At 41.6% G+C, this 27686-nt stretch overlaps 1 protein-coding gene and 1 long non-coding RNA gene across 2 annotated transcripts; both read right to left on the reverse strand.

Annotated features, from left to right (window-relative positions):
* Positions 1-6710: 6710 nt before the first annotated feature.
* Positions 6711-7794, reverse strand: LOC125244305 (epidermal differentiation-specific protein-like). Its single transcript, XM_048154351.1, has one exon. It carries the CDS (start codon positions 7713-7715, stop codon positions 7197-7199), a length of 519 nt encoding a protein of 172 aa, XP_048010308.1. The 5' UTR covers positions 7716-7794; the 3' UTR covers positions 6711-7196.
* Positions 7795-13518: 5724 nt separating this feature from the next.
* On the reverse strand, positions 13519-21260 carry LOC125244312. Its single transcript, XR_007179297.1, has 4 exons — positions 21082-21260; positions 16603-16702; positions 14373-16333; positions 13519-13709 (listed from the first exon to the last, which is right to left on the reverse strand). It is a non-coding gene; the product is annotated as an uncharacterized LOC125244312 (long non-coding RNA).
* Positions 21261-27686: the final 6426 nt, after the last annotated feature.

The raw sequence follows: 27686 nt of genomic DNA on the forward strand, positions 1-27686 counted from the left end.
TAAGATGTGACTAAAGTTCTCACATACACTGGGGTGCCCTCTGGGACGGGGGCGTCCTCTGGGACTGCGGTGCCCGTGAAGAATTTGGGACAGGAGACAATACTGAATACACATTACAAACAAAAGGTGTGAAAAATAATACAAAGTTATTTAAGGTAAAAAATGTCACATTAATTGTTGAACACCGTAAGTGTACGATTAATTAAAAATCCTCTTTATGTGGATGAAATTAAACAAGAAAACAATACTATGCCTCTTTCGGTTGCCCCAGATGGCCTGGAGAACGAATCATAAATTCTCCGTCTGGCAGATGGCTGTTCGTTATGTGAACCTGAGAGACAAATTGCACATTAAATGTAACTTCATTTAGTACAATAAACTTTACAAATGTTTTTTTTTTTTTTATTATCATTAAAACAGTTAATTTTATGAAAGTGTAAATATTAACAGTAAATCACTTCACAGTATAATACCGCATTAGTTATGAAATCATCTGGCTGTACTTTTAGGTAATTCTTGTTGAGCAATGACAGACATTATAAGCTCTGTATTTGTAACTATTAACTTCAGAGAATTCAGTGATTCAGAGAAATGTATATGTTTATACGCTAAGCTGTGTTGTCACTAAGGTAGAATCCATGTAAAATAAGATGTGACTGTAAAGTTCTCACATACAGTGGGATGTCCTCTGGGACTGGGGTGCCCTCTGGTACTGGGATTGGGGTGTCCTCTGGGACTGGGATTGGGGCGCCCTGTCTGGGGCTGGAGCTCCTCTAGGGACTGGGGTGCCCTCTGGTACTGGGACTGGGGTGTCCTCAGGTACTGGGATTGGGGTGTCCTCTGGTACTGGGACCAGGGTGCCCTCTGGTAATGGGACTGGGGTGCCCTCTGGTACTGGGACTGGGGTGCCCTCTGGTACTGGGACCAGGGTGCCCTCTGGTAATGGGATTGGGGTGCCCTCTGGTACTGGGATTGGGTTTCCTCTGGTACTGGGACTGGGGCGCCCTCTGGTACTGGGATTGGGGTGTCCTCTGGTACTGGGACCGGGGTGCCCTCTGGGACTGGGATTGGGGTGTCCTCTGGGACTGGGGCGCCCTCTGGTACTAGGACCGGGGTGCCCTCTGGTACTGGGATTGGGGTGTTCTCTGGTACTGGGCCTGGGGTGCCCTCTGGTACTGGGCCTGGAGCGTCCTCTGGTACTGGGACTGGGGTGCCCTCTGGTACTGGGCCTGGAGCGTCCTCTGGTACTGGGACTGGGGTGCCCTCTGGGACTGGGACTGGGGTGCCCTTTGGGACTGGGCCTGGAGCGTCCTCTGGTACTTGGACTGGGGTGCCCTCTGGTACTGGGGTGCCCTCTGGGACTGGGGCGCCCTCTGGTACTGGGACTGGGGCGCCCTCTGGTACTGGGACTGGAGAGCTCTCTGGTACTGGGACTGGGGCGCCCTCTGGGACTGGGACTGGAGCGTCCTCTGGTACTGGGACTGGGGTGCCCTCTGGGACTGGGACTGGGGCGCCCTCTGGTACTGGGACTGGGGCGCCCTCTGGTACTGGGACTGGAGCGTTCTCTGGTACTGGGACTGGAGCGTCCTCTGGTACTGGGACTGGAGCATCCTCTGGTACTGGGACTGGGGTGCTCTCTGGGACTGGGATTGGGGTGTCCTCTGGGACTGGGGCGCCCTCTGGTACTAGGACCGGGGTGCCCTCTGGTACTGGGATTGGGGTGTCCTCTGGTACTGGGACTGGGGTGCCCTCTGGTACTGGGACCGGGGTGCCCTCTGGGACTGGGGCGCCCTCTGGTACTAGGACCGGGGTGCCCTCTGGGACTGGGACTGGGGTGCCCTCTGGTACTGGGCCTGGGGTGCCCTCTGGTACTGGGCCTGGGGTGCCCTCTGGTACTGGGCCTGGAGCGTCCTCTGGTACTGGGACTGGGGTGCCCTCTGGGACTGGGACTGGGGTGCCCTCTGGGACTGGGCCTGGAGCGTCCTCTGGTACTTGGACTGGGGTGCCCTCTGGTACTGGGGTGCCCTCTGGGACTGGGACTGGGGCGCCCTCTGGGACTGGGGCGCCCTCTGGTACTGGGACTGGGGCGCCCTCTGGTACTGGGACTGGAGCGCCCTCTGGTACTGGGACTGGAGCGTCCTCTGGGACTGGGACTGGGGCGCCCTCTGGGACTGGGACTGGAGCGTCCTCTGGTACTGGGACTGGGGTGCCCTCTGGGACTGGGACTGGGGTGCCCTCTGGTACTGGGCCTGGAGCGTCCTCTGGTACTTGGACTGGGGTGCCCTCTAGGACTGGGGCGCCCTCTGGTACTGGGACTGGGGTGCCGTCTGGTACTGGGCCTGGAGCGTCCTCTGGTACTGGGACTGGGGTGTCCTCTGGTACTGGGATTGGGGTGTCCTCTGGTACTGGGACTGGGGTGCCCTCTGGTACTGGGATTGGGGTGCCCTCTGGTACTGGGATTGGGGTGTCCTCTGGTACTGGGACTGGGGTGCCCTCTGGTACTGGGACCGGGGTGCCCTCTGGTACTGGGACCGGGGTGCCCTCTGGGACTGAGACTGGGACTGGGGCGCCCTCTGGTACTGGGACTGGGGTGCCCTCTGGTACTGGGCCTGGAGCGTCCTCTGGTACTGGGTGCCCTCTGGGACTGGGACTGGGGCGCCCTCTGGGACTGGGGTGCCCTCTGGTACTGGGATTGGGGTGCCCTCTGGTACTGGGATTGGGGTGTCCTCTGGTACTGGGACTGGGGTGCCCTCTGGTACTGGGACCGGGGTGCCCTCTGGGACTGAGACTGGGACTGGGGCGCCCTCTGGTACTGGGACTGGGGTGCCCTCTGGTACTGGGCCTGGAGCGTCCTCTGGTACTGGGGTGCCCTCTGGGACTGGGACTGGGGCGCCCTCTGGTACTGGGACTGGGGTGCACTCTGGGACTGGGACTGGGGCGCCCTCTGGTACTGGGACTGGGGCGCCCTCTGGTACTGGGACTGGGGTGCCCTCTGGTACTGGGACTGGAGCGTCCTCTGGGACTGGGACTGGAGCGTCCTCTGGTACTGGGACTGGGGTGCCCTCTGGGACTGGGACTGGGACTGGGGTGCCCTCTGGTACTGGGCCTGGAGCGTCCTCTGGTACTTGGACTGGGGTGCCCTCTGGGACTGGGGCGCCCTCTGGTACTGGGCCTGGAGCGTCCTCTGGGACTGGGGTGCCATCTGGGACTGGGACTGGATCGTCCTCTGGGACTGGGACTGGGGTGCCCTCTGGGACTGGGACTGGAGTGCCCTCTGGAACTGGGGCGTCAATCCAGAATTTGGGACTGTAGACAATACTACATAGACATTAAAAACAAAAGGTGTGAAAAATGATAAGTTATTTAAGGTCAGAAAGGACACATTAATGAATGAATAACAGCATAACTGTACGATTACCAAAAAAAAAAAAAAAAAATCATCTTTAGGTGTATGACATTAAACAAGAAAACAATACTATGCCTCTTTCGGTTGTCCATGATTGGCCTGTAGAACGATTCCCGATTTCTCTGTCTGGAAGATGGCTGTTCATTATGTGACCCTGCGAGACAAATTACACCTTGCATGTAATTTCATTAAGTACAATAAACATACACATACAAAATGTATTTTTAAAAAAAAAAGTACGTAGTTGTCTAAAATATTAAAATAAGTCACTTTTTAAATCAATGTTTTTGGATATTATGTTGATATTCAGGCAAAACCCGGACTCATGGAATACATTTTTACCTCTAAATGAGAATGACATATTAAAGGCGAAAAGTGACGCATTTTTTAGTGTGCTATCACCTGTGTAGAACAAAATACACTGAAATAATTTATGTAAATTTTTGAGTTTCATATCTTTTGGAACTCAGAGGACATGATTAGCAATTCTAAAATTACAAAATATTTTAAAGCAGTTACTGAAAACATACATGTTCGAATCTAGCTAACATTAAACATTTCAATCTCTTTCAGATAATTTACTTTCTGAAAGAAACTCTCAAAAGGCTACATTAATAATTTACAGTAATAACTTTGACTGTATCATTAAATATACTTTATACTATGGTGTACCATGTATAAATTCAAAGTAATTTTTAACCTACTAACGTTAGCTAATTTTAGCCATACTCGGTGAATTTCAGTTGACAATGTGGGCATCATTTCTCTCGGTTCCTTCGTGTCAAACACGTAAAACTCAAGCACGTTAATCAAATAATACAAAATGTACTTACCCAACAGTAGATTTTATATAGTATAAATATATACAGACACAACTCCCTCCTCAATTGCTCCTCTCCTCGTGGTTGTATGTTCCAGGTGAACGCTTGACCACTATCGCACGAGATAATCTTCTTCTCTCGAGTTTTTTTGACGGATTGGCAAACCAACCGTAAAAGGTGCATGTTCCGCCACCTACTGGTCTGGAGTGTGAAACGTACATGGTTTAACTATAGAAGAATAAATAAATAAATAAATAAAATAATCCTGATATTGTATACATAAATACATAATTCAAATCTTCAAACTCTTTCCATTAATCTTGTCTTTTTTAAATACTTAAACACTTCTCCATATACTCTTGATTGCATTAGGCTACCCCATAACCTAAAAGTGTCTTTACAGATATACTAACTCCCATCAGTTTCTTTTCTTGGAACCGCGAGATAATCTATCCTATCGCGGGATTTTGGAATATCCCCAGATTTGTTACTATCTTTTGTTACTACATGTTGGCAGCACAGTTTTTGCAATTACTCAGACCTAAATGGTGACCGGATATATATCTGTTTTACATGTATATGCGTACATTCCATGAAAATAATAACAACGAATAGACCTACATAAATCAGGTTGAAATAATGACTAAAAATCAGTGTGGCTTGCAATCACTTTACCACACTGGGCACTTTATGATTACAATTTATTTAAACAAGATAAATTAAATATATTTACTTTGTATACAAATCATGTATTTCATAAAGAAAATTCTTTTTTTCCCTGCTAGTCTTGCTTGACGAGACGTGTAAAAGACGTCAGTGGACGTCTATTCACAACCTTTTAAAACCCTCTTAAAAACTACTTGGTGCACTTTAATTAATTATTGCAGTATTAACCAAGGTGTAATCACAGCTTTTGCATATTGAACAAGGATTTCACAGAGGGTCATGACGGACGTGTAATACACGTGTAAAAGACGTCACCTAGTGACGTTCTCTCACAACCGATTTACATATTGAACTACACGCAGCTAAAAGTCAAAGTAACAATTATACATGCAACCCCATTGAACTATAGACATGTACAAACATATCTGAATGCATTTTTAGGAAATGTTCTGTGTTACATATTTTTACCGAATTTATGCCGTCCTACTGCGAACTATTTTTGGCCGGGGACACGACGTTGCCGTCGGACCAATGTTTGCTGGGAGGCTATATCAAAGACTATAATAACGGGACTTTGGCTATATGACGTGTCTTTGTGTGGAAATAAAAAAAGAATGTTTTTTGAAATAATATTTAGCTTTATTATTATTTAGGTTACCATTATTTACCCATATTTATTTCATAGTTTTACAGGCTGTAGTGTGTTGTTTCACTGACCGAAATGACTAAAATAAACACGCACGTCTGTTACCCCTGTTGAAAAAATGAGCATATGCTGGTAAGGTAGGTTTTGAAGCTGGTATGGTGGTTTGAGCTGGTTTATGCTGGTCCAGGACCAGCTTAGGACTAGCATGGACCAGCAGGACCAGTTTAGGTTCCAGCACTTGACCAGCATACAGCTTCAAAAGCCTACCTTTACCAGCATATGATGGTTTTTTCAACAGTACAAAATGGATGTTTGAGCATTTATTTATTTATTTTTATATTTCAAAATTTATTTCATTGAAGGTAACCTATATATATATATATATATATATATATATATATATATACACACACACAAACACACACACTCCAAATCATATTTAATGTTTTTAAAATAGGCTATATAAAATAGTAAAATAGCTTCCAATAAATTTTGCTGTGGTACCGAAATTGGTACCGAGAACCGTTAAATTTTCATGGTATTGGTACTGACTACTGGAATTTTGGTACCGTGACAACAATATATATATATATATATATATATATATATATATATATATATATATATATATATATGGGCTGTTTTTCTGTTTTCATTGTACATTCTGTCACCACAAAAACATTAAATATTTCAACAAAACAAACAACAAAAGAAAAGAACATTTATATAACAAAACATTTAAACTAATCAGAGGGACACAAATGGCATATGATACCACATAAACAGAAAAGTAACCACACATCTAGATTGTGTTTGTATAATGGTGGAAACTGTTCATGTGTGTGCATGCACTTTAGCAGTCCTTTCAAAATAAAAGTCATACTGTAGGTCACAGTCCATCTGTGACAGGTGGTATTTGTGGTGATACCTTCCATAGAGCCAAAGTTGGCCCATGGTACCCTTTGATTTGGCCCGCCATGCCATATATGAGAAGAGGGGGGAAATGCCATTGGCAAAGCTCTTCATTTCTAATTTAACATTTAACATCACATTTGTATTAATAGCACTTCTTGTGTCTATTGCCTCCTTAGATTAATCATTTGTTGTGTTCCTCAATCATAAATCACTTGGGTGAAAGTGAAAAAATAAAGAGAATTAAAGAAACAAGGAGTGTTATGTCAAGACTCTTTATTTTCTGAGTTGGCAGAGTAAAACAACATTCACTGTCACTTTCTCAGCATAATATGAATCCAAAATCCCCTTCAAAATTTCACTCTCATCAAACAGGGGAAAGACAATCAAATACAATTGGATCTGTACAACAACAGTAACAATTCCAAGACTGTATTTTATTACATACTTTAACTGATACTGATGATAAGCCAATTAACTAGCAGCATACAACTTTTTCTAAGAAAATGCATCATTGTCATATAACATTTGCCAAGTTAATGTGCAGTATGTCTTTACACAGATATACTCAAATGATAAGGTTGAGTCTGATTGCATGAAGTTTCTTCGGACTGTTTGCCGTCGCAGTCAAGAGTCAAATCAAGTTTCTGGTCAAGATCAGTCATTCCCCACCACCTGCCTCGTTCTTTCCAAAAGGATTCCAGTTCATATTCAGCTGCAGAAAGCGTACGTTGAATGATGCTGTCTATGGCTTCGGCAGCAAGGGGCGCACATGGCTGGCCACATCGTTGAAGGAGAGTGGCAAATAGCTGGGAACTTCATTGCCAGGGAAAGTAATAAGCTGGGAACCCTGACGATTGATGTGCTCATATAGCACCCAGACACCACCATTCACTTTGTGGGAAGAAGCTATGTCACTGAAATCAATGTCATGAAGATTGGCTTCACTGCGTAGGGTCACTTTTCTTCCTTGATAGTTCACATGCTCGAACAGCTGGATTTCAGGGTTGTCCAGGTCATCTGTGACCATCTTGAGGGAAGAAAACTTGCCTTTGTCATCAAGGGTGGCGTACTCTCCTTCCTCAAACACCAGGTGCTTTCCAGCAAAATTCTTGTCATAATACGCCACCCATGGTGCACCGATGACTTTTATGGAGCAGATGACGTCGTTGAAGCCCTTTTCTACTAAGTCGTGGACATCATTCTTGAATTCAGCTGTTCTGCCCGCAAAGGCCTCTTTGGTAAAAACAACGATCTTGCTCATTTTGATTGAAGATTTGAGGAGAGAGATGCTGGAGAAGACAAGTGTTTCTAAAGCAGCTCTGCTGGAAACAGTGACTTACTAGGTGTGCAGAGCTGCCTTTTAAAGCACAGAATCGCCAAAGTGGGCGTTGACTAGGTTATAAAAGTTCATGTAGGTGTGGAAGCTGAGAAACATGTCAAATCTCAAACTTCTGTTCAGTATCTACAGAAATGTAGCCTAATACAAGGTTCAGAACTCTCTAAAAGCCGTATGTGGGGAAAAACAATCAAAAACAACATTGAATTGTGTTCACTTTGACTGCTGTTTAACTCTCGGATACATGATGCTACTGTTAATGACCAAATCCTAAATACTGTGAATTGACCCACTTTAAATTCAGTAAACCACTTCTCCCTCCCAAAGCATGCGATATTGCCACACGTCCAAGAGAAATTAGCGAGAAACCTTTAAAGTCAACTGAAAAGTGTCATAACATTAACCGATAGAGGTGAAGAGTAATTACCCCACCCTTTTATCAATTAACCAGGATTTCTCAAGAATATACATTCTTCATCATGTCTCATTAGAAAACATAACTGCACCCTTTTCCAGGTAACCGCATCAGTATTTCATCACCCAATGTGAAATCATCAACTGACATTTACAGGAATGTTGGCACTGTGAAGGTTTCGAGTAAAACTATCAATTCAAAGTGACTGATGTTCAAATTTGATTATACCCCCTAAATCCTTATGCAGGGGCTGCAACTAATTGTGACAACAAGACCCAAAAGAGGGAAATAATCAGGCAGAAGGCGGTAGTGAAGCTTCAATAAACAAACATTTTTATTCAAAAGAAAATAATATAATTACAAAAAAAAAACATTAACATGTTAAAAGGATGCAGCAGACCTTCAATGCAATTACCCACAAAGAAAAAAGAGTAAATAAAAATAAATAAAAACCCACAGATGGCCACAGGTTACCTAGGTTGTGAAGACAGGAATGGCATACAGACAAACGTGTTCCCACTGCAATCAAGCTCACGGCAAATCACACTGCAGACCTAGAAGGAAAGAAAAATAAAGTGACCAAACCACCACACCACTGCTATCCACCAATGAAGGCAACCCCACAGCCACCGTCAGGTCAAAAAGAAATCTACAACAAAAAACAAAACAAACAATAATATTAACAGTGGGTAATGCAAATAGAACGAATAAGTCAACACTGTAAAATGACTATGACCTACTCAGTCCCTTGGCCAACTCTGGTCCAACATCCAACCAAAATCTAACCTATGTAAAGTGATGGAAAAACATAATTATTAAGCACCCCTATTAATGTGTGAGAAAGCAGAGGATTAATAGCTCCTTATCAGTTTGGTTTTCGTGGTAAATCCACTTTAGATTGTTTTGAGATGCGTCTCTAAGCACCTTTACCTTATTTTTATTATTCTCAGGTTAGGTAAGAAAGTCAAATCTGACCTAAATTATAAGTATTTCAAAATACTTACAATCAGACAGAAGACTTCTCCGTGGTCTGTTCAGGCTCAACGACTTAAATTAATGCCACATGAGGCCGAGTTTAGTTATAAAGTTATAAGTTCATTTATTTATTACATTAGGATTACTAGCATTACATATATTCTACTAACATTCTATACAAGTAATTAAATAAAGTATAAGTATTGAAAAGTTCTTCAGTCAAGGCAATATCAGCGATGGAGGCATCATCAGCTGGTTCTGGTGTCGGAGGTACAGCCTCAGGTGTGAAGCAGCCCCTCATGTTCGCTTCATGTTCCAGCCTTTTATAGACTATCTGACCACTTGATGTCATCTTCTTGGGAATTCCCCTCAAATGTCTATATATAGAGGCTCGTCTCTTTGTTCTGGACTCTTCTCCTCTGCTGCGGTGTTCTGGCCCACCTGCTCTTCTGATCAAGACATCCTTCAACGGTAAGATTGCTTTTCTTTCAAATACATATTAGTTCCTTTCTAACCTACTAACATGTTACTAACAAATGCATTATAATAACAGTTGTTTTTCATTCTTTAATAAGGGATTAATACATGCAATAAAGGCATTACAATACCAATTGTCTGTCATTCTTTAGTAAGTAATTAATATATACTTTAATAAAGTCATTACAATAACAGTTGTCTGTCATTCTTTAGTAATTAATATATACTTTAATAAAGTCATTACAATAACAGTTGTCTGTCATTCTTTAGTAATTAATATATACTTTAATAAAGTCAATACAATACCAGTTGTCTGGTCATTTTTTAGTTAGTAATTAATATATACTTCAATAAAGGCATTGCAATACCAGTTGTCTGTTCATTCTTTGATGGTTAATATTTGTATGCTATTGGGCTCTTTTTCTTTTCTACATTGTTTTGATGTGATCACATCTTTTTGTTTATCTGATCAAATACCAATCTCGTACAAGTATATCATTCTCATACAAGTTTATCATTCTCGTACAAATATATCATTCTCTTATATATTTCAATAAACATTTTCAAATTAATATCTGTAGTTGTGTCTTTCTTTTTGTTAATATGTTACACTTGCAGACAGGAAATGTACTTTCAGTATCAAAGTTGCATTATTCTAATGAGACAGGGCGTGGCTATCAATAACAAGATGCATTAATAAGATTATAAACTGATGTAAAGAAGGCATTAGCTATGAAAGAGGTGTTTGTGGCAGTATACTTCGACATTGAAAAGGCATGATGTGGAGAGAAGGATTGTTATTAAAGTTGCGAAGAATTGGAATTGAAGGGAGATTTTTTAAGTTTCAGGTCAAGGTGGGCAGTATATTATCTCAGATGGTGAATGTAGAAATGGACACCTCAGGGAAGTGCTATGAATCCTGTATTATTCAACATAATGATCAATGATGTGTGTGAAGGAATTCGTCCAGGATTAAAACAGCATTATATGCAGATGATGGAGCAATGTGGAACAGAGGAAGACATTTTTAATATGTTGTGCATAAAATTCAAGAAGCAGTTGAGGTTGTAGAGAAATGGTCAGGGGAATGGGGATTCAGAATCTCTGTATCCAAAACGTGTTGTCAGTTTTTTACAAAAAAATAGGATTACAGAAAATACTTTAAACTTTTTTCTGGCATAATATCGGTCCAGCTATGGGTGTATTCTGGGGCTTCTGGATGAGTTGTTATGGCTGACATCTGGGGATTACAGAGCTATTGTGGGCCAGTTATGTCTGATTTCTGGGACATGGAAGAAGTTGTGGGTGAGTTCTGGTCTGCTTTCGGCATGGGTCTGGCTCACTTTCGGTTAGCAGCTTTTGGGCCAACCTTGGACCGTAATTCCATGCAGTATGTGGGCCAAACTCTCATCCAAAATTCAACCGGATTCAGCCCAAAACAAATTTGCTGTCTGGGTGGTTTAAATAGCACATTGCATTTATTAGCAAAACATCCAACAGGTTTATGAGGAAACATGTAGTTTTTGTAATTTTGCTCATTATCAATAATATTACCTAGATTTTATTGATTAGCTGCTACAGCCCTAGTCTTGTACAACCTGCAAACACAAGCCCAACACAGGCAACCTTGATTACAAAATCTTTAAAGGTAAAACATTTTTTTCATTTGAACAGTCTTACATTTACATTTATTCATTTGGCAGACGCTTTTATCCAAAGTGACTTACAAGTGAGGAATACAACAAGCGAGTCATCCTGACGAGGCAAATGGACACAATAAGTGCTCACAATACAAGTTTTAGGCCGTGCTCAGAGTATCAGAAGCTACAACAGAGAGGGGTGAAAGGATAGGTATAGAATTTTTTTGGTTTTGTTTTTTTTAAGATGAGGTTAAGTGCTCACGAAAGAGATGAGTTTTCAGCTGTCTTTTGAATATTGCCAGGGATTCTGCATTCCGGATGAAGACAGGAAGATCATTCCACCAGCAAGGAACAGTGAACGAGAATGTTCTGGAGAGTGATTTCGTGCCTCTCTGTGATGGTACCACAAGCCTTCGCTCCTTTAATGAGCGCAGGCTTCTGGTAGGAGTGTAGACTCATAAGAGTGAGTTGAAGTAGGAGGGTGCTGAGCCTGTGGTAGATCTGTAAGCAAGCGTCAACGCCTTGAACTTGATGCGAGCAGCAAGTGGTAGCCAGTGCAGAGAGATGAAGAGAGGCGTGACGTGGGCTCTTTTGGGCTTGTTGAAGACGAGACGTGCTGCAGCATTCTGAATCATTTGTAGAGGCTTGATTGTGCATGATGGCAGTCCAGGCAGAAGTGCATTGCTGTAATCAAGCCTAGAAATGACCAGGGCCTGGACCAGAAGTTGTGTTGCATGTTCTGTTAGAAAGGGCCTGATTTTCCTGATGTTGTAAAGTGCAAATCTGCATGACCGAGCTGTCTTTGCAATGTGGTCTTTGAAGGTCAGTTGGTCATCAAGGATTACTCCAAGATTTCTGGGCGAATTTTGATGGTGTAATTGAGGATGTACCTAGCTCGATGCTGAAATGGTGATTTAGAGTCGGATTGGCAGGGAAGATGAGAAGCTCAGTCTTAGCCAGGTTGAGCTGTAGATGATGTTCTTTCATCCATGCCGAGATGTCCGCCAGACAGCTTGTGATTCGTGCAGCTACTGTGGGATCATCTGGTCGGAATGAAAGGAAGAGTTGTGTGTCATCAGCATAGCAATGGTAGGAGAAACCATGTGCCTGAATGATGGGACCAAGTGATGTAGTGTAAATGGAGAAGAGGAGGGGTCCAAGAACTGAACCCTGAGGAACCCCCGTGGTCAGTTGATGAGCTTTGGATACCTCCCCTCTCCAGGCAACCCTGAAAGACCTTCCTGTGAGATAGGATTCAAACCAGAGAAGTGGAGTACCTGTGATGCCCAGTGATGAGAGGGTGGACAGGAGGATCTGATGATTCACCGTGTCAAAGGCAGCAGATAGATCGAGCAGAATGAGAACTGATGATTTGAAATCAGCCTTTGCAATCCGCAGGGATTCAGTGACCGACAGCAGTGCAGTCTCAGTCGAGTGGCCACTCTTGAAACCAGATTGATTGACGTCCAATTGATTGCTCTGTGAGAGGAAAGATGACACCTGGTTGATAACAACTCGTTCAAGTGTTTTTGCTATGAATGGTAGGAGAGAAACAGGTCTGTAGTTGTCTACAAGAGACGTGTTTAATGTGGGTTTCTTAAGCAGTGGGGTTACCCGAGCCTGCTTGAATGTGTTAGGGAAATTGCCAGTGTGGAGTGAGGAGTTGATTATGTGTGTAAGTGCTGGTAAAAGTGTAGGAGCGATGGCTTGTAGAAGGTGTGAGGGGATGGGATCTAGAGTTCCTGCGTGTGTGGAGCGGATTACATATACTATTACATATACTATAAAATACATTCACAAGAAAAAAAACATTTTAAGAATGTTTAAAATGATATCAACTCACATGAGGTGAAGATGTCATTCATATCAGGGGCCTAAAGCAAGCTGATTCATTTTACATGGAGTCACCTCATGGGGTCGATGAAGGCCAGATGAGTCCTCCACACTTTTTCTTGGAGAAGACAATGCTCCTCTTTTCAAAAACTTCTGATGCTGCATCCATGCCAGTAGTTGTCAGTATGAAGTCTATCATATAGTCCAGACTCCTGGCTTCTCCCAAGGTTTTTTTCTCCATTTTAACACCTATTTGCCACCTGTTTGCCACCTGATGTCACCTGTTGGAGTTTGGGTTCCTTGCCGCTGTCGCCTTTGGCTTGCTTAGTTGGGGACACTTGACATTTGACTTGACATTTGATATTCAACAGTGCTTTGGTCTGCCTGCATTGACACTATTCTTTAAGAGCTGCTGTGCAGCCAAAATAATGTACCAGTTATCAATGTAAAGCTGCTTTGACACAATCTGCATTGTAAAAAGCGCTATATAAATAAAGGTGATTTGACTTGACTCCAGTAGGTTACAGTCCAGCTTTAGTTTGGTTCTGTCTTCACCTTCACCCCATATGGTCTCAGAACCTAAAAATGACAAGAATATATACAAGATATCAATACACAGCTTGCTGGAATACTCAGTTGTTATTGATCAGTTGCACAATCATCTAGCCATTTTTGGATAAAATCTTATAGAATTATTGCTCATACAATGTCACTTTGGATGTCAAAGCCTTCTTAAAATAACTGTAAAAAATAATATATTAAAATCATTTTGCAAAATAAAAAAACACATGCATGGGGATGTGCAGTACTGGTCAAAAGTTTGTAAACATTAATATTTTTAATGTTTTTTAAAGATTTGGCTCTTAAACTCTGGAATAGCCTTCCTGATAATGTTTGGGGCTCAGACTCAATCTCTCAGTTTAAATCTAGATTAAAGACGCATCTCTTTAGCCAAGCATTCACATAATGCATCTCTTATCTACGGAGCCCCACACATGACATGCAAGAAAAAAAATTAAATCGTGCGCACAATTTACTATTTTGTTCCCTCGATTTACTAAAACGTGTGCACAATTTACTATTTCATTCCCTCGATTTATAAATCATGCGCATGATTTAAAAAAAATCGAGGGAACGAAATAGTAAATTGTGTGCACGATTTAGCCTATTATTTTTTCCTGCATGTCATGTCCAGGGCTCCGTACATATCAGATCAATTGCACATGGCTATTTTAGCTTAACCTTATGAACAGCAGCTACACAAATTATTCTCCATTTGCTTTTCTGTTTTATCTTGGGATGCCCCTCCTAAGGTGACTAGAGAGTACATCAGCTTCAGTTTGGATCCAGCCTCTTAAGAAGACCTCAGATGTGAACACCTGTGAAAAGACAAGCGATCAGCGCGTCGAGAGCGCTCATGTGATTTGTTTGCTCATCAATATAACATACTCACTCACACTTAATGTATGACTCCTGTACATCACACAATCGTCTTTACTTTGATTGCAATCCTCATCCATCTAAACTTTCATAGCGAGAAGCTGGTTTGCTTTATCCAGCAAAAAAAACACAACAACATAGTTTTCATATCATCTGGCCACACAGCGGTGGGATGTTTCGACGTTCCGTTCAAACGGGAACAGTGCGATGCAGGGGGTCTCGCGCTCTTCAGATACAATGAGAGAATGTGACAGAGAGTTCATGTTTTAAAGTGAAACGTGATATAAATTACGTTATGACACAATTTCACATGAATTATTTTAACGCGTTAAGGATTTGAATTAATCGCATTTTATGGCCTTCAGTGACTTTTTTTTTCACAAACCGCTTATAAACATAATTTTCTCAAAACTACAAATTTTTACATACATGCAGAGTTTGTGCTGAATACAGCGTAATCAGACTTTAGCCATGAAAATGTTACACGTAACAGAAATAAGCAGAGATGTCAGGGCATGTCAAAACACTCCCGGTGACAACAACACTTCCAGAAAACAATGTAAAGCCCAGAGGGTTAAAGGACACAATTAAAATTAACGTGTCTCAACAATAAAATATATTTGCATAATGCCTTCCTCGTTCCACATAAATGAACACGAACATGTCCCTTCTGTCACGACCTGTTCAGAATCAGAAAGAGCTTTAATGTCAAGTGTGTTTGCACACACAGGGAATTTACCTTGGTACTGAAGCTTTTAGTGCACACATGCAAACACAACAACAAGAAACATAACATTTAAGAATAAAAAAAATAAAGAATATAAAAAGCATAAGGACACAGTTAGGCTTAGTCTTAGTCATAATATACATATTTACCGATTATGAACATATTTACAGTATTGTGAATAATATGATTAAATATCAACAGTGGGAGTGTTGCACTTGCAGGTATGTGACTTGGGAGGCTTATAACTGTTCAGGAGGGAAATGGCCTGTGGGAAGAAGCTGCTCCTGTGTCCAGGGGACTCATTTATAAAGCGTGCGTACACACAGATTTGATGGGAAATATGTTCCTGTTTACGTGTTCATGTTAAATGTCGAGCTGCAGCATTCTGCACTAACCGCAAGCGTGAGAGAGAGGCCTGGCTGACACCAACATTACATTAGTCTAAACGAGATGAAATAAAACATGTACAAACCTGGAGATGACCTTTCCCGGAGATGAGTTTCAAAGCTTTTTCTCAAGAAGATAGTTCAGGGGTGACGCAACAATCCTTTTACACTGTGGCACTAACAGCTCAAACAAACACTGCAAACAATGGCTGATTGTCAGCACAAGTGTCATCTCTATATAAATGAGAGTCAAATCATCATTGGCTTTTTTAACAAATGATGAAGATGTTTCTTATTTGAAGTTATAGGTTTTTTAAAAAAGGGCCTTCTAAAGTAAATCTGGCTCTTACTGTAACAGTCATTTCTCAATCTCAATCCATCTGCATACATCAGATGAGATGTACGTGTGTTCTGGTAACAGGCTGTGAACTTACCCACGGGCTTTCTCTCATGTGTCTTAAATCTGGTACTGCTCCACAATAGGAAGGGAAACTCAGCTGGGAGATGTATGGAGTGTCCTTAATAAGATGGTTGGTGTTTACAGAACTCAGAATATTGCAGTTTTAGCAAATGAAGGGAAAACAGCAGTTACTGAAGTAGAAAAAGCTGAAAAAGCTGTTAGCCTTCACCTTTCAAAAAGCACAGATAATCTAGAGAGAAATTAGAAGAGAAGGAGGGAAGCAATTTTAAAGCAACATCAAGATATTTATATTTAAAAAACAACAACTATAGTCAATCAGCTTTAGATGCCAGCTTTAAAATGTGGGAACTAGAAAGAGTATTAATGAGGGTTAGAAGAACTGATCCAGGAAAAGATAGAGTTTGCTATACTATGATTAAACATATGGATGAAATAATACTTAAAGCAATATTGGATCATTTAAAAAAAATATGGGTGGAAGGACAACTGACACCCTACCTTTATTCTGGAAACAAACCGTCGTAATCCCTATTCCCAAACCAGGGAAAGATTCTGCAATAGCAGGAAATTATAGGCTGATTGCTCTGACGTCTAACCTCTGTAAAGTGATGGAAAAACATAATTATTAAGCACCCCTATTATGTGTTAGAAAGCAGAGGATTAAAAGCTGCTTATCAGTTTGGTTTTCGTGGTAAATCCACTTTAGATGCATTAATAAGATTATAAACTGATGTAAAGAAGGCATTAGCTATGAAAGAGGTGTTTGTGGCAGTATACTTCGACATTGAAAAGGCATGATGTGGAGAGAAGGATTGTTATTAAAGTTGAGAAGAATTGGAATTGAAGGGAGATTTTTTTTAAGTTTCAAGTCAAGGTAGGCAGTATATTATCTCAGATGAATCCTGTATTATACCAGCTATGGGTGTATTCTGGGGCTTCTGGATGAGTTGTTCTGGCTGACATCTGGGGATTACAGAGCTATTGTGGGCCAGTTATGTCTGATTTCTGGGACATGGAAGAAGTTGTGGGTGAGTTCTGGTCTGCTTCCGGCATGAGTCTGGCTTACTTTCGGTAAGCAGCTTTTGGGCCAATCTTGGACCGTAATTCCATGTGGGCCAAACTTTTATCCGAAATTCAACCGGATTCGACCCAAAACAAATTTGCTATCTGGGTGGTTTAAATAGCACATTGCATTTATTAGCAAAACATCCAACAGGTTTATGAGGAAACATGTAATATTAAAGTTCAGTAAACATACACGTGACATGAATACATTAATTGAAGAAATGAGGATGAAAGGGGATCCATTTATTTCTTATCCTGTGATGAAAACATTAGTATTACAGCCGTCATCTATCAATCCCTTTGATATAAATGTCAATGGTCTTTTTTAAACTGCTGTTACTCCTCTGAGCTTCAGAAACTCATCAAACTCAACAAACATGAATCCTCAGAATGACCTGTTGTGTACTAATTAAGTTTTGACTGGTGATGTGAGAAACAAAGCTTTTCAAAGATTCGGCTCAAATGAACCAATGTTTTGCAAATTGATTCACTTTTTTGAAACACTCTAATCGTGACATGCTGGTGACCCCTGCTGGTCAGAACAGTGTAAATACAACAAAAACTCATGCCAAAAATACATAAAAGTATAATCTATCAAATGAAATTAAGTAATCATCTAATACCATTAAATATCAAGTGTCTGTGTGATGTGTTCTTTTAGCAATTTTTTTTTAGTTTTCAATTTTAACAATTTTGTTTTGTTTGTTCCATGGCTCAGCTAAACAAGCCAATTAGAGACTATTAACTACTATTATTCCTTTTAATTATACAAATGTCTCATTAAAACGTCTACAGATGGAAAAAACTGATCAGAGATCAGGTGAAACCCACAGACACTTGTTCAATGGTTGTCAGTGAATCAGTGTGGGTTCACAGAGATCATCGCCCCCCAGTGGTGAACCATTGACATTTCAAAACGTTTCCAAACAGTTAGGATGTGTGTGTGTGTGTTTCGAAAGCGTTACTGTTAAATACGTTGTCATTGCAATATTAATATTTTCTGAAAGGTATGATGTCTCTTTCCTAAACAGGGTTATTTGTTCACTTTCAAATCATAAATACATAAAAGATTTTATGTAAACCATGTGTTTTTTAAAGAAACTCATGCAATTTGCACATGTATTTTTTCTTATTTAGAGAAAACTGTGATATATAGATGGAGTTTTTTGTTTGCATGTCATTGTCTCCACTCCTAGCTATTGAACACACTGGATTATATAAATCCATGATTGAATTATGATTATTATTTAAAATGTTATTTTAACATATCAAGATGACAGGGTAGACCAGCACATGACGGGGTGGACACATAAAGCAGAAAAAAAGTTAATTTATCTATACAGCAGCTCTGGAGAAAACAAGTCTCTTATTATTCCTGTGCCAAAACCCCTTGGAGCCCCTTGGAGAATAATGATTTTAGACCGATTGCTCTCACATCAATAGTAATGAAGTGTTTTGAGAAGTGTATGGTATCGATGTTAAGAACAGATGTTAATAACAAACTAGATCCACTTCACATCAGGAAATGGCACAGGTGCAATCTTACAAGTATCTAGGTATGTATATAGATAAATCCCTTACATGGGACACGCATCCCAGCCAACATGTCCATGTGGGCCCTATGTGGGTTTTTGATGGGCTTTCACTTGGGCCCTGCATGGGCAACCCAAGTGGGGCCCATAGAATTTTGTCCATCGGCTCCACACAGGCCCCATGTGTGTTAGCCCATAGTGGCACATGATGGGTCCATAGTGGGCTCTAAATGGGGCTCATTTGTGTGTTCATTATAGGGGCCCACATGGGTCACATATGGGTTCTAATAAATGGGGCCAATGTGGGCCACATACAGAACCCTTACGGGGCCCAGAAGGGTGATAACACTGGACCCACAAATGGCCCCTCTATGGGGTTTTTGTGGGACCACAGCGGGTGAGAACTGGGCCCCATTTATATTTCTTTTATATTCCTGTAGGTGAAATTAATGTGCTTTAATGTGCTCATTTGCAAAAGAAACTTTCAAACCCTGCCAACTCTAAGTTATGTTTAGTAAACCTGTACCTGACCTAATATAATCTAAATTACATGAGAAAATATTTGTACTGTGAAGAAAATGACTTTCAACTCAGAATTTGTAAACCACCTTTTTATTGATCGTAAGAAGAAAAATAAAGGTACAGTAAAACAGGATAAGAGCATAGAAAATCCTTCAGTCCATCACTCCTGGGTTGGGGCAGACCCATCAGCTTCATATCTAAAGAGGTCAATAGTGTCAAAGAGATATAGGGTGAGTTGGATTTATAGTTAGATCTATGGGTATATTTATGGGGGTTATATCCCAGCCAGCAATGACATGTGGGGCCCAGATGAGGGCTTCATGGGCGGCAAATGTGGGCCCCATTAAGGGCTTGCACCCGGGATCCACATTGGGGCAAGCCGTGGAAGCCCAGACGTACTAAAAGTGGGACCTGTAAGGGTACTGCATGGGTCTTAATTGGGCAATTCATGTCAGACCCATTTGGGCCCCACCTGCCCAAAGGGGTCCAAAGTGGGCTTTGCAACATGGCTACACAGATGGGCTTTAAATGGGATCTGTAAGAGTCTTATGTGGGTCCTAACTGGGCAATTCATGCCAAACCCATTTGGGCCCCACCTGCCCAAAGGGGTTTAAAGTGGGTTTGCAACCAGGATCCACATGGGGGCCAGCCGTGGATGCCCAGATGGGTTTTAAGTGGGATCTGTAAGGGTCTTATGTCGGTCTTAACTGGGCAATTCATGTCAGACCCATTTGGGGCCCACCGGTCTGAAGGGGTTTAAAGTGGGCTTGCACCCGGGATCCACATGGGGGCCAGCCATGGATGCCCAGGTGGGTTTTAAGTGGGATCTGTAATGGTCTTATGTGGGTCTTAACCGGGCAATTTGTGTCAGACCCATTTGGGCCCCACCTGCCTAAAGGGGTTTAAAGTGGGCTTGCACCAGGATTCAACCATGAATGCCCATATGGGCTTAAAGTGGGCTCTGTAAGGATCTTATGTTGGTCCTAACTGGGCAATTCATAATTAATGGTAATTCATAATTAAATTCATAATTGGGTAAGCCCAACCATTCATTTAAGGAAACAATCTAAGAAAAATTAAAAACGAAGAATGAATGTAAGTACAAGATAAATACAAGACACTTGATGCTTTGAACTGCAAGAAATATATTAAATTGAACAACAAAAATTATCTTTAATAATAATTCATAATAATATATTCCAATATCCAAAGATCGTGACACATCCCTAATCTGTGATGGTCTGTTTAAAGGAGTCATATGTAAGATTGTGGCCAGAACTGATACTACAATCATGTTTAATTGAGCAATATCAGGGTTTTTCCTTGGCCAAAAAAGGAGAGTGGCGGTAACCCCTCGCGGAGCACGCGGCATGGTGCGATCATAGCTACGACGGTGGGGGGGTGCTTGCGTAACTGTAAGATCCAGAAATAGCATGGGTCGCGCAGAATAAGAAAAACCAGCGCACCCGACAGACAGCGCTTGAAGTATTTATTTTGGATTTCCTCATCGTGAGGCGGTGGCGGCAAGAAATAACGTGGTGGCAGCCGCCACCGAAATCTCTATGGAGGAAAAACCCTTCATGTAAGAAATTGATAAAAATGGGCAAAATGGGTTAAATAAAATATCCACCCAAATTCTGAATACTTTAGAGCCCTCCTCTCCCTGATTGGGAACTTTCATCAAATATCAAATGTAATATCAGTTGTGGGCTGCACCTCTGCTTTTGAAATGAGAATATCCTGGTTAAACTACTGTGATATAAGTCATAAGCATTTGAAATTAACATAATTTGTCAACGTCTTGTAACATATCAGGAGCATTTAAAGGAAACTTTAAGGTCGATGTATGGAAACTTACACCATATTTATGAACAACAGGGTACACCTCCTCCTGTCTGGCTGGCTCCTGTCTGGTTGGCTCCTGTCTTCTGGCTGGCAAGACCTTAATGAAATTAGACAAAAATTGAGCAAATCAGTGTTCAACAGGAGCTTTCAATAAAAAGATAAGTAACCATTTAACATCAAATAACCAGCTTACATGACACTAAGTGTGTGTGTGTGCGTGTGTCTGTGTGCATGTGTATGCGTGCAGAGCACACAGGGACATTAGTGTGTGCAAGCGTCCACGATAAGCAAGGCTCACGTGTCACTCAGCAATATGCATATTATTCAAATGCGTATATTCAAACCCATGCCCACTTGGCCCATAAAATTTCTATGCAGGACCCATATGTGCATTCCCAGTTCAAACCCATGTCCACTTGGCCCATAAATATGCCATTCAAGACCCATATATGTGTTCCCAGATCAAACCCATGCCCACTTGGCCCATAAAATTTCTATGCAGGACCCATATGTGCATTCCCAGTTCAAACCCATGTCCACTTGGCCCATAAATATGCCATTCAAGACCCATATATGTGTTCCCAGATCAAACCCATGCCCACTTGGCCCATAAATATGTCATGCAAGACCCATATATGTGTTCCCAGTTCAAACCCATGCCCACTTGGCCCATAAAATTTCTATGCAGGACCCATATGTGCATTCCCAGTTCAAACCCATGTCCACTTGGCCCATAAATATGCCATTCAAGACCCATATATGTGTTCCCAGATCAAACCCATGCCCACTTGGCCCATAAATATGTCATGCAAGACCCATATATGTGTTCCCAGTTCAAACCCATGCCCACTTGGCCCATAAAAATTCTATGCAGGACCCATATGTGCATTCCCAGTTCAAACCCATGCCCACTTGGCCCATAAATATGCCATGCAAGACCCATATATGTGTTCCCAGATCAAACCCATGCCCACTTGGCCCATGCCTGTCCCTTATGGGGCCCATGCAATCAGCTCATATGGGCTTCCTATGTGGGACTCGTACTACAAAACCTACATGGGACCCGCTGATTTCACCCAGCCAAAGCCCATGCCCACACAGTACCCATGGAACCCGTAGTTAACCCATCTGGGCCCCACGTGTCATTGCTGGCTGGGATCTTACCCCAGATTGGCATTTGCTGAATCCTGGGTATCTGGCTTCTTCTAATCTGTTGGGAACTGATGGTGGCCATGTTTTTCCTTTGATTGTGGGGGTGAAAGTCACCCAAGCAAGCTTTACACCTCAGTGTCAAAATCAGTGCTGTTTGGTCAATGGGGTATATATGTTAATTGAGTCAAAATATCTGAGTCAAGACATTAAGGAAGTATTACCCCTACACCACACTGGCTATATCCATTAAAATGACATGTCTGGGCATGTTTTTTTTAGAACAACTGTGTGTGTGCGTGTTGGCATCATAGGATGATCAGTAATACCACAACTATAGATTAATGTTATTTTCCTAAGACAAGGAATCAGAAATATTCATCAAGCCAAAGAGTCCTCATTACCCACACACCCCAGAATAGGTGTTGTTTGGGAGATGATCTTTCTGGAGCATCTCTATCTGTGTTTCAGAACTCACCGTTAGGATCTATGTTAAAAAGACAAAAGAATGAAAAACATTTATTTAGCTCACAGTGAAGGTGATTCTGAGTCAACCCGGTGGGGCATCCTATGTGTTTGTGTTAATGGTTTTACGACAGTTGCTGAGATGTCTTCATCAAAACCTTTGTGGTGATTCGCTGGGCTCTCACATAGGGCTGTCACGATATTAGATTTTTCACACCACGGTTATTGTGGCCAAAAGAATTCACAAAATCGATATATAGCGATATCTATAGAATATAGAACTAGTTTGACCAACTTGCAGTTAATCAAGGGGTAATCAATGTTATTTTTCCAATTCAAGTTACACCAGTCTACCTTTTTATGTAACGGACTTTAAAAAATTAGGACCACTCTTCAAGAAAAACATTAGTGTCTTAAAGAGGAACTCAGTAAGATTTGCGAAGCTCCCCCTACAGGTTCCTTCAGTGAATCACACTGTCGTAAATACTCCAAGCGCAGCTCTGGACTACAATGACTACAACGCTCACCAGTGCCGCTGCTAGCCATTTTGGTGCCCTAAGCATAATTCCTTTATGATGCCCCCCACCCTGACCCCGAGAAAAAAAAAAAAGTTTGTTTTTGCCAGTTTAACTTTTTATTACCAAACATAACTCAATACCAATAACACACAATAGCAGCATCACAGTATAAAACTTAAGAACACTAAAAAGAGAAAGTAAAATCTTCACAGCTTTGCTGACTTTGTAAACAGTAAACAGAATAGCAAAATAAAAAAAATTATCAAAATAATCCAGACTTTTTTTTTTTTGCAAATTCAATGTCACTTTGAACAAATTAAATTAAATAATCATCAATAAGTACAAACAAGAATAGTCAGTCTTCTTAAATAAAACAAAGATTTAGAGGACTAAAAGTCACAACTTTACGTACTTTGTAAACACAGTAGGCTATGTAGAACAGCTAAAAACACACATTCAAGTAAAGTGCAAAATCTTCTTAGACCAAATGTTGTCAAAATAAACCAAAGACATACATCATCATACATACATCATACTCAGCATTGCCCCTGCAATAATTTAGAAATGCGAAGAAAAAGGATCAGTATAGAAAGAGACAAAATATTCAAACAAAGAATCTTATACCAGAAAAATATTATAAACATTTATAACTGAAAGCATGGCAGGAGTTCTCCCCCTTTATTCCTTATTTATCTATTATTAAAAATAAAAAAAATAAAAAAATTCTGCGTTAAACTGAGAAGGGTCATAGGCATAGCACTTGCATATTGTTGTCCTACTGTTAGTTTAACTGCTTCTATTGTTCTCATTTGTAAGTCGCTTTAGATAAAAGCATCTGCTAAATGAATAAATGTAAATCTAAATCTAATCTAATATAAAGCATAATAGAATGAGGTGCAATAATGCACACAAATCAACAGTAATGTTTGCTTTATATCATTCATAATGACATTTTATATTATATATATATATATATATATATATATATATATATATATATATATATTTAACAGGAATTGTTAGCCTACCATGTGCACTGCACTGACTGCTAACTGTTAACGTTACTGAGAAAGTATTAACCACCATCACGTCAAAATAAACCATAAACTACTGCTCAATATCTAAAGAAAGATAGTAAAAAAAAAAAAGTAACAGCTAGCTGGCGTCAGGTCAGTTGTTTTTAAAATAGGTAATGTTTAACAGTAAAATCTCAATTTAGCTTGCACCGAAGTTGTAAGTTATAATAACATAGTTTGCTAATGCTAACATTAACGTCAGCAAGTTCGAGGCGCATTACGATTAGCAGAGCACGCACATGCAGCACATTTCCCGTATTTATGAATGATTAAACATGGACTTACCTGAAAGTGATGCACGGGCATCATCTCGCAGTTTCTTCTTCTTTTGTTTTTCAGCACCCGACTCCTGCTGTCTTTTCGGAGCCATGCTCAAAATCTGTCAAACTGCATCAGGCAGGCGCCCGCGCGAACAACCGGAACGGACCATCCGGCACGGGGGTGGGGGGTACTTTCTAGACTAGACTAGAGCAATTATTAAATATCTTTCTTGTTCCCCCCTTTTTTGTTACATATACATGGCTAAAATGTGCCTAATATTTCTATAGGCTAATGAAATAATTAAAATAATTATAAATATAAAATAAAAAAAATTCATTAGGCTATTTTTGGTGCCCCCTCAGCACTTGGTGCCCTACGTACAGTGCGTGATGCGCGTAAGTGATGCGCGTGATACCGTAAGTGGGTATCATAACCTATTTTACTCTTAGTAATTAAATAACTGAATAAATGTTCAAATCTAAAAGTTCATATTAGAGGTATCGTATCGGTATTGATATCGGTGATATTGGCCTTGAAAGTATCGGTATCGTATCGAAAACAAAATAAGTGGTATCGCCCATCCCTACTGCGTCTTCTTCTTGTTTGACAGGTGTCAGCGTTAAGGTGCAATACTGCCACCCGAGAGCTCTACCAGGTACTGGCGCTGGAGTATTTACATGTCATGAGATCATAAGCGTCCTATTCATTTTAAATATTGTGGTTATCGCCAATACCGGTCTATCGTCACACCCTAAATTAACACGATATCATAATTATAATTTGTATAAGTTTTATTTTCTTCCCCAATGGTGATATAACTGATTTACAAAACAACTGTGAATATTGTTAGTTATGTTTATTCTCAATAATTATTTTGTATATATTTGCTGACTGAGGCAATCTGAGTTTTTTCTTCCTTTTATTTTATTGTAAATGTGTGTCCTTGTTGTCTTATGTTGGTTATTGTTTAATACCTTTGTGTTTGTTAATATAATTTCAAAACTCTAAATAAAATATTTAAAAAGAAAAAGTGCTTTACAAGAACACAAAAATACAATTGAAAAGAAAAAAGAAAAGGTAGAAATATTCATCAAAACACATTTCAAGACATATATAGACTATATATAATTATATAATATAATTACATATATGCTAGCCTGAAAAAAAGTTTACAAGAAGTTTTCAGCTGATGAAATTGAGTGGTGAACAGTGAGTATGATGATTTCTGAAGGATCATGTGACTCTGAAGACTGGAGTAATGATGATGAAAATTCAGCTTTGATCACAGGAATAAATTACATTTTGAACAATACAACAGAAACCAGTTACTTTGCAATAATACTTCACAGTATTACTGTTTCTACTGTATTTTTGATCAGATGAATACAGCCTTGGTGAGATTAAGAGACTTTCAAAACATTAAAAGAAAACCCTTAATGATCACAAACGTTTGACCGATACTGTACATGCAGTGAAGAAACGCCCAACTCACCCGTTCACCGCTCATTTTCATCAGCTGTAAACTCTTCGTAAAATGACTGTTTTATACGAGATTATCTTGTTTTATATATAACTATATATGTCTTTAAATGTGTTTTGATGTATGTTCAACAATGTATGTGTGTATTCAACAATATTATTGATCTGACAGTACTGACATTATAGGATGAGAACGTCTCGGTTACAAAGGTAACCCTCGTTCCCTGAAGGAGGGAACGGAGACGTACGTCGGATGACCGACGAATAGGAATCTCGCTAGAGAGGCCAATCTACTTCGAGTGTAACTAAACGAGCCAATGCACATTGGCATGCAATCATATGCATCAGCTGCTCGCCTCGCAGCGCGGGTATATAATGAGCAGCAGGTGCGTTGCATCTTCAGGTTTTCGCTGAGGAGCCGAACCCAGCAGGTGGCAGCATCAGCAGGACAGCGCCTGTGGCGACGGGACGTACGTCTCCGTTCCCTCCTTCAGGGAACGAGGGTTACCTTTGTAACCGAGACGTTCCCATTCAGTCGGTCACTTCGACGTACGTCGGATGACCGACGAATAGGAATCCCTACCAAAGCGCCACAGGAGGTGCCCTCTTCCAGTGCTCTGTTGTGAGCCACCTGAACCCCCTTGCCTAAGGACGGTGGGACCGGGCTCACACAGAGAGGGTCGATCACTGTTGTTCCCAAAACCCACTCAGTGAGACTATAGATACCACTGGGAGCGTAACCTTACGTCAGATAAGGAACGCTGCGGAAGCCATATCCTTCCCCGAAGGAGTTATATGGATAAGTACATATGGACTAACCTTGTAGGTTGTACAACATATGGAAGAACTGGGGTGACTCCAACTTGGTGGGTTCTCCCAGAGGGAAAGACACGGGCTTCGATTAGGAGCAACCGTGGAAAGCCGCATATGGGATCCCCGTAGGGTCACACATATGGAACCCAGCCTAAATCCGGTTCTCAAGGATTCAACGGAGTAAGGCCTGGCGACCGACGCTCCGCCACGTCGGCTGCCGAAGGGATGTCGGAGGACTCGACAGGGTCTGCCTTGTAGGGACTCTCTGGAGAAAAGAAGCGCATGTCGCGCAGCAAGCGGACACTAAGCCGGGGCCTCTCCGTGCCTCTGACCTGAGGCGAGAACACGGGAGGAGACCGGCTCCACACGAAGGCTATAGTACCTAGCGAACGTGTTAGGTGTCGCCCAGCCCGCAGCTCTACAAATGTCTGTCAGCGAGGCGCCACGAGCCAGCGCCCAGGAGGATGCTACACCTCTCGTGGAGTGAGCATGCAACCTGAGCGGGCAGGGCACGCCCTGAGCTTGATAAGCCAGGGCGATGGCATCCACTATCCAGTGGGCCATCCTCTGCTTGGAGACAGCCTTTCCCTTCTGCTGGCCTCCGTAACAGACAAAGAGCTGGTCTGAGGTCCTGAAGCTTCGAGTTCTGTCTATGTACCGTCGCAAAGCGCGGACTGGACAGAGCAAAGCCAGGGCTGGGTCTGCCTCCTCCGAGGGCAGCGCTTGCAGGCTCACCACCTGGTCCCTGAAGGGAGTGGTGGGAACCTTGGGCACGTAGCCAGGCCGGGGTCTCAGTACCACGTGGCTGTCGCCCGGCCCGAACTCCAGGCACGATTCGTCGACCGAAAATGACTGCA

Source organism: Megalobrama amblycephala, linkage group LG14, assembly GCF_018812025.1.
Source record: "Megalobrama amblycephala isolate DHTTF-2021 linkage group LG14, ASM1881202v1, whole genome shotgun sequence".
NCBI lineage: Eukaryota > Metazoa > Chordata > Actinopteri > Cypriniformes > Xenocyprididae > Megalobrama > Megalobrama amblycephala.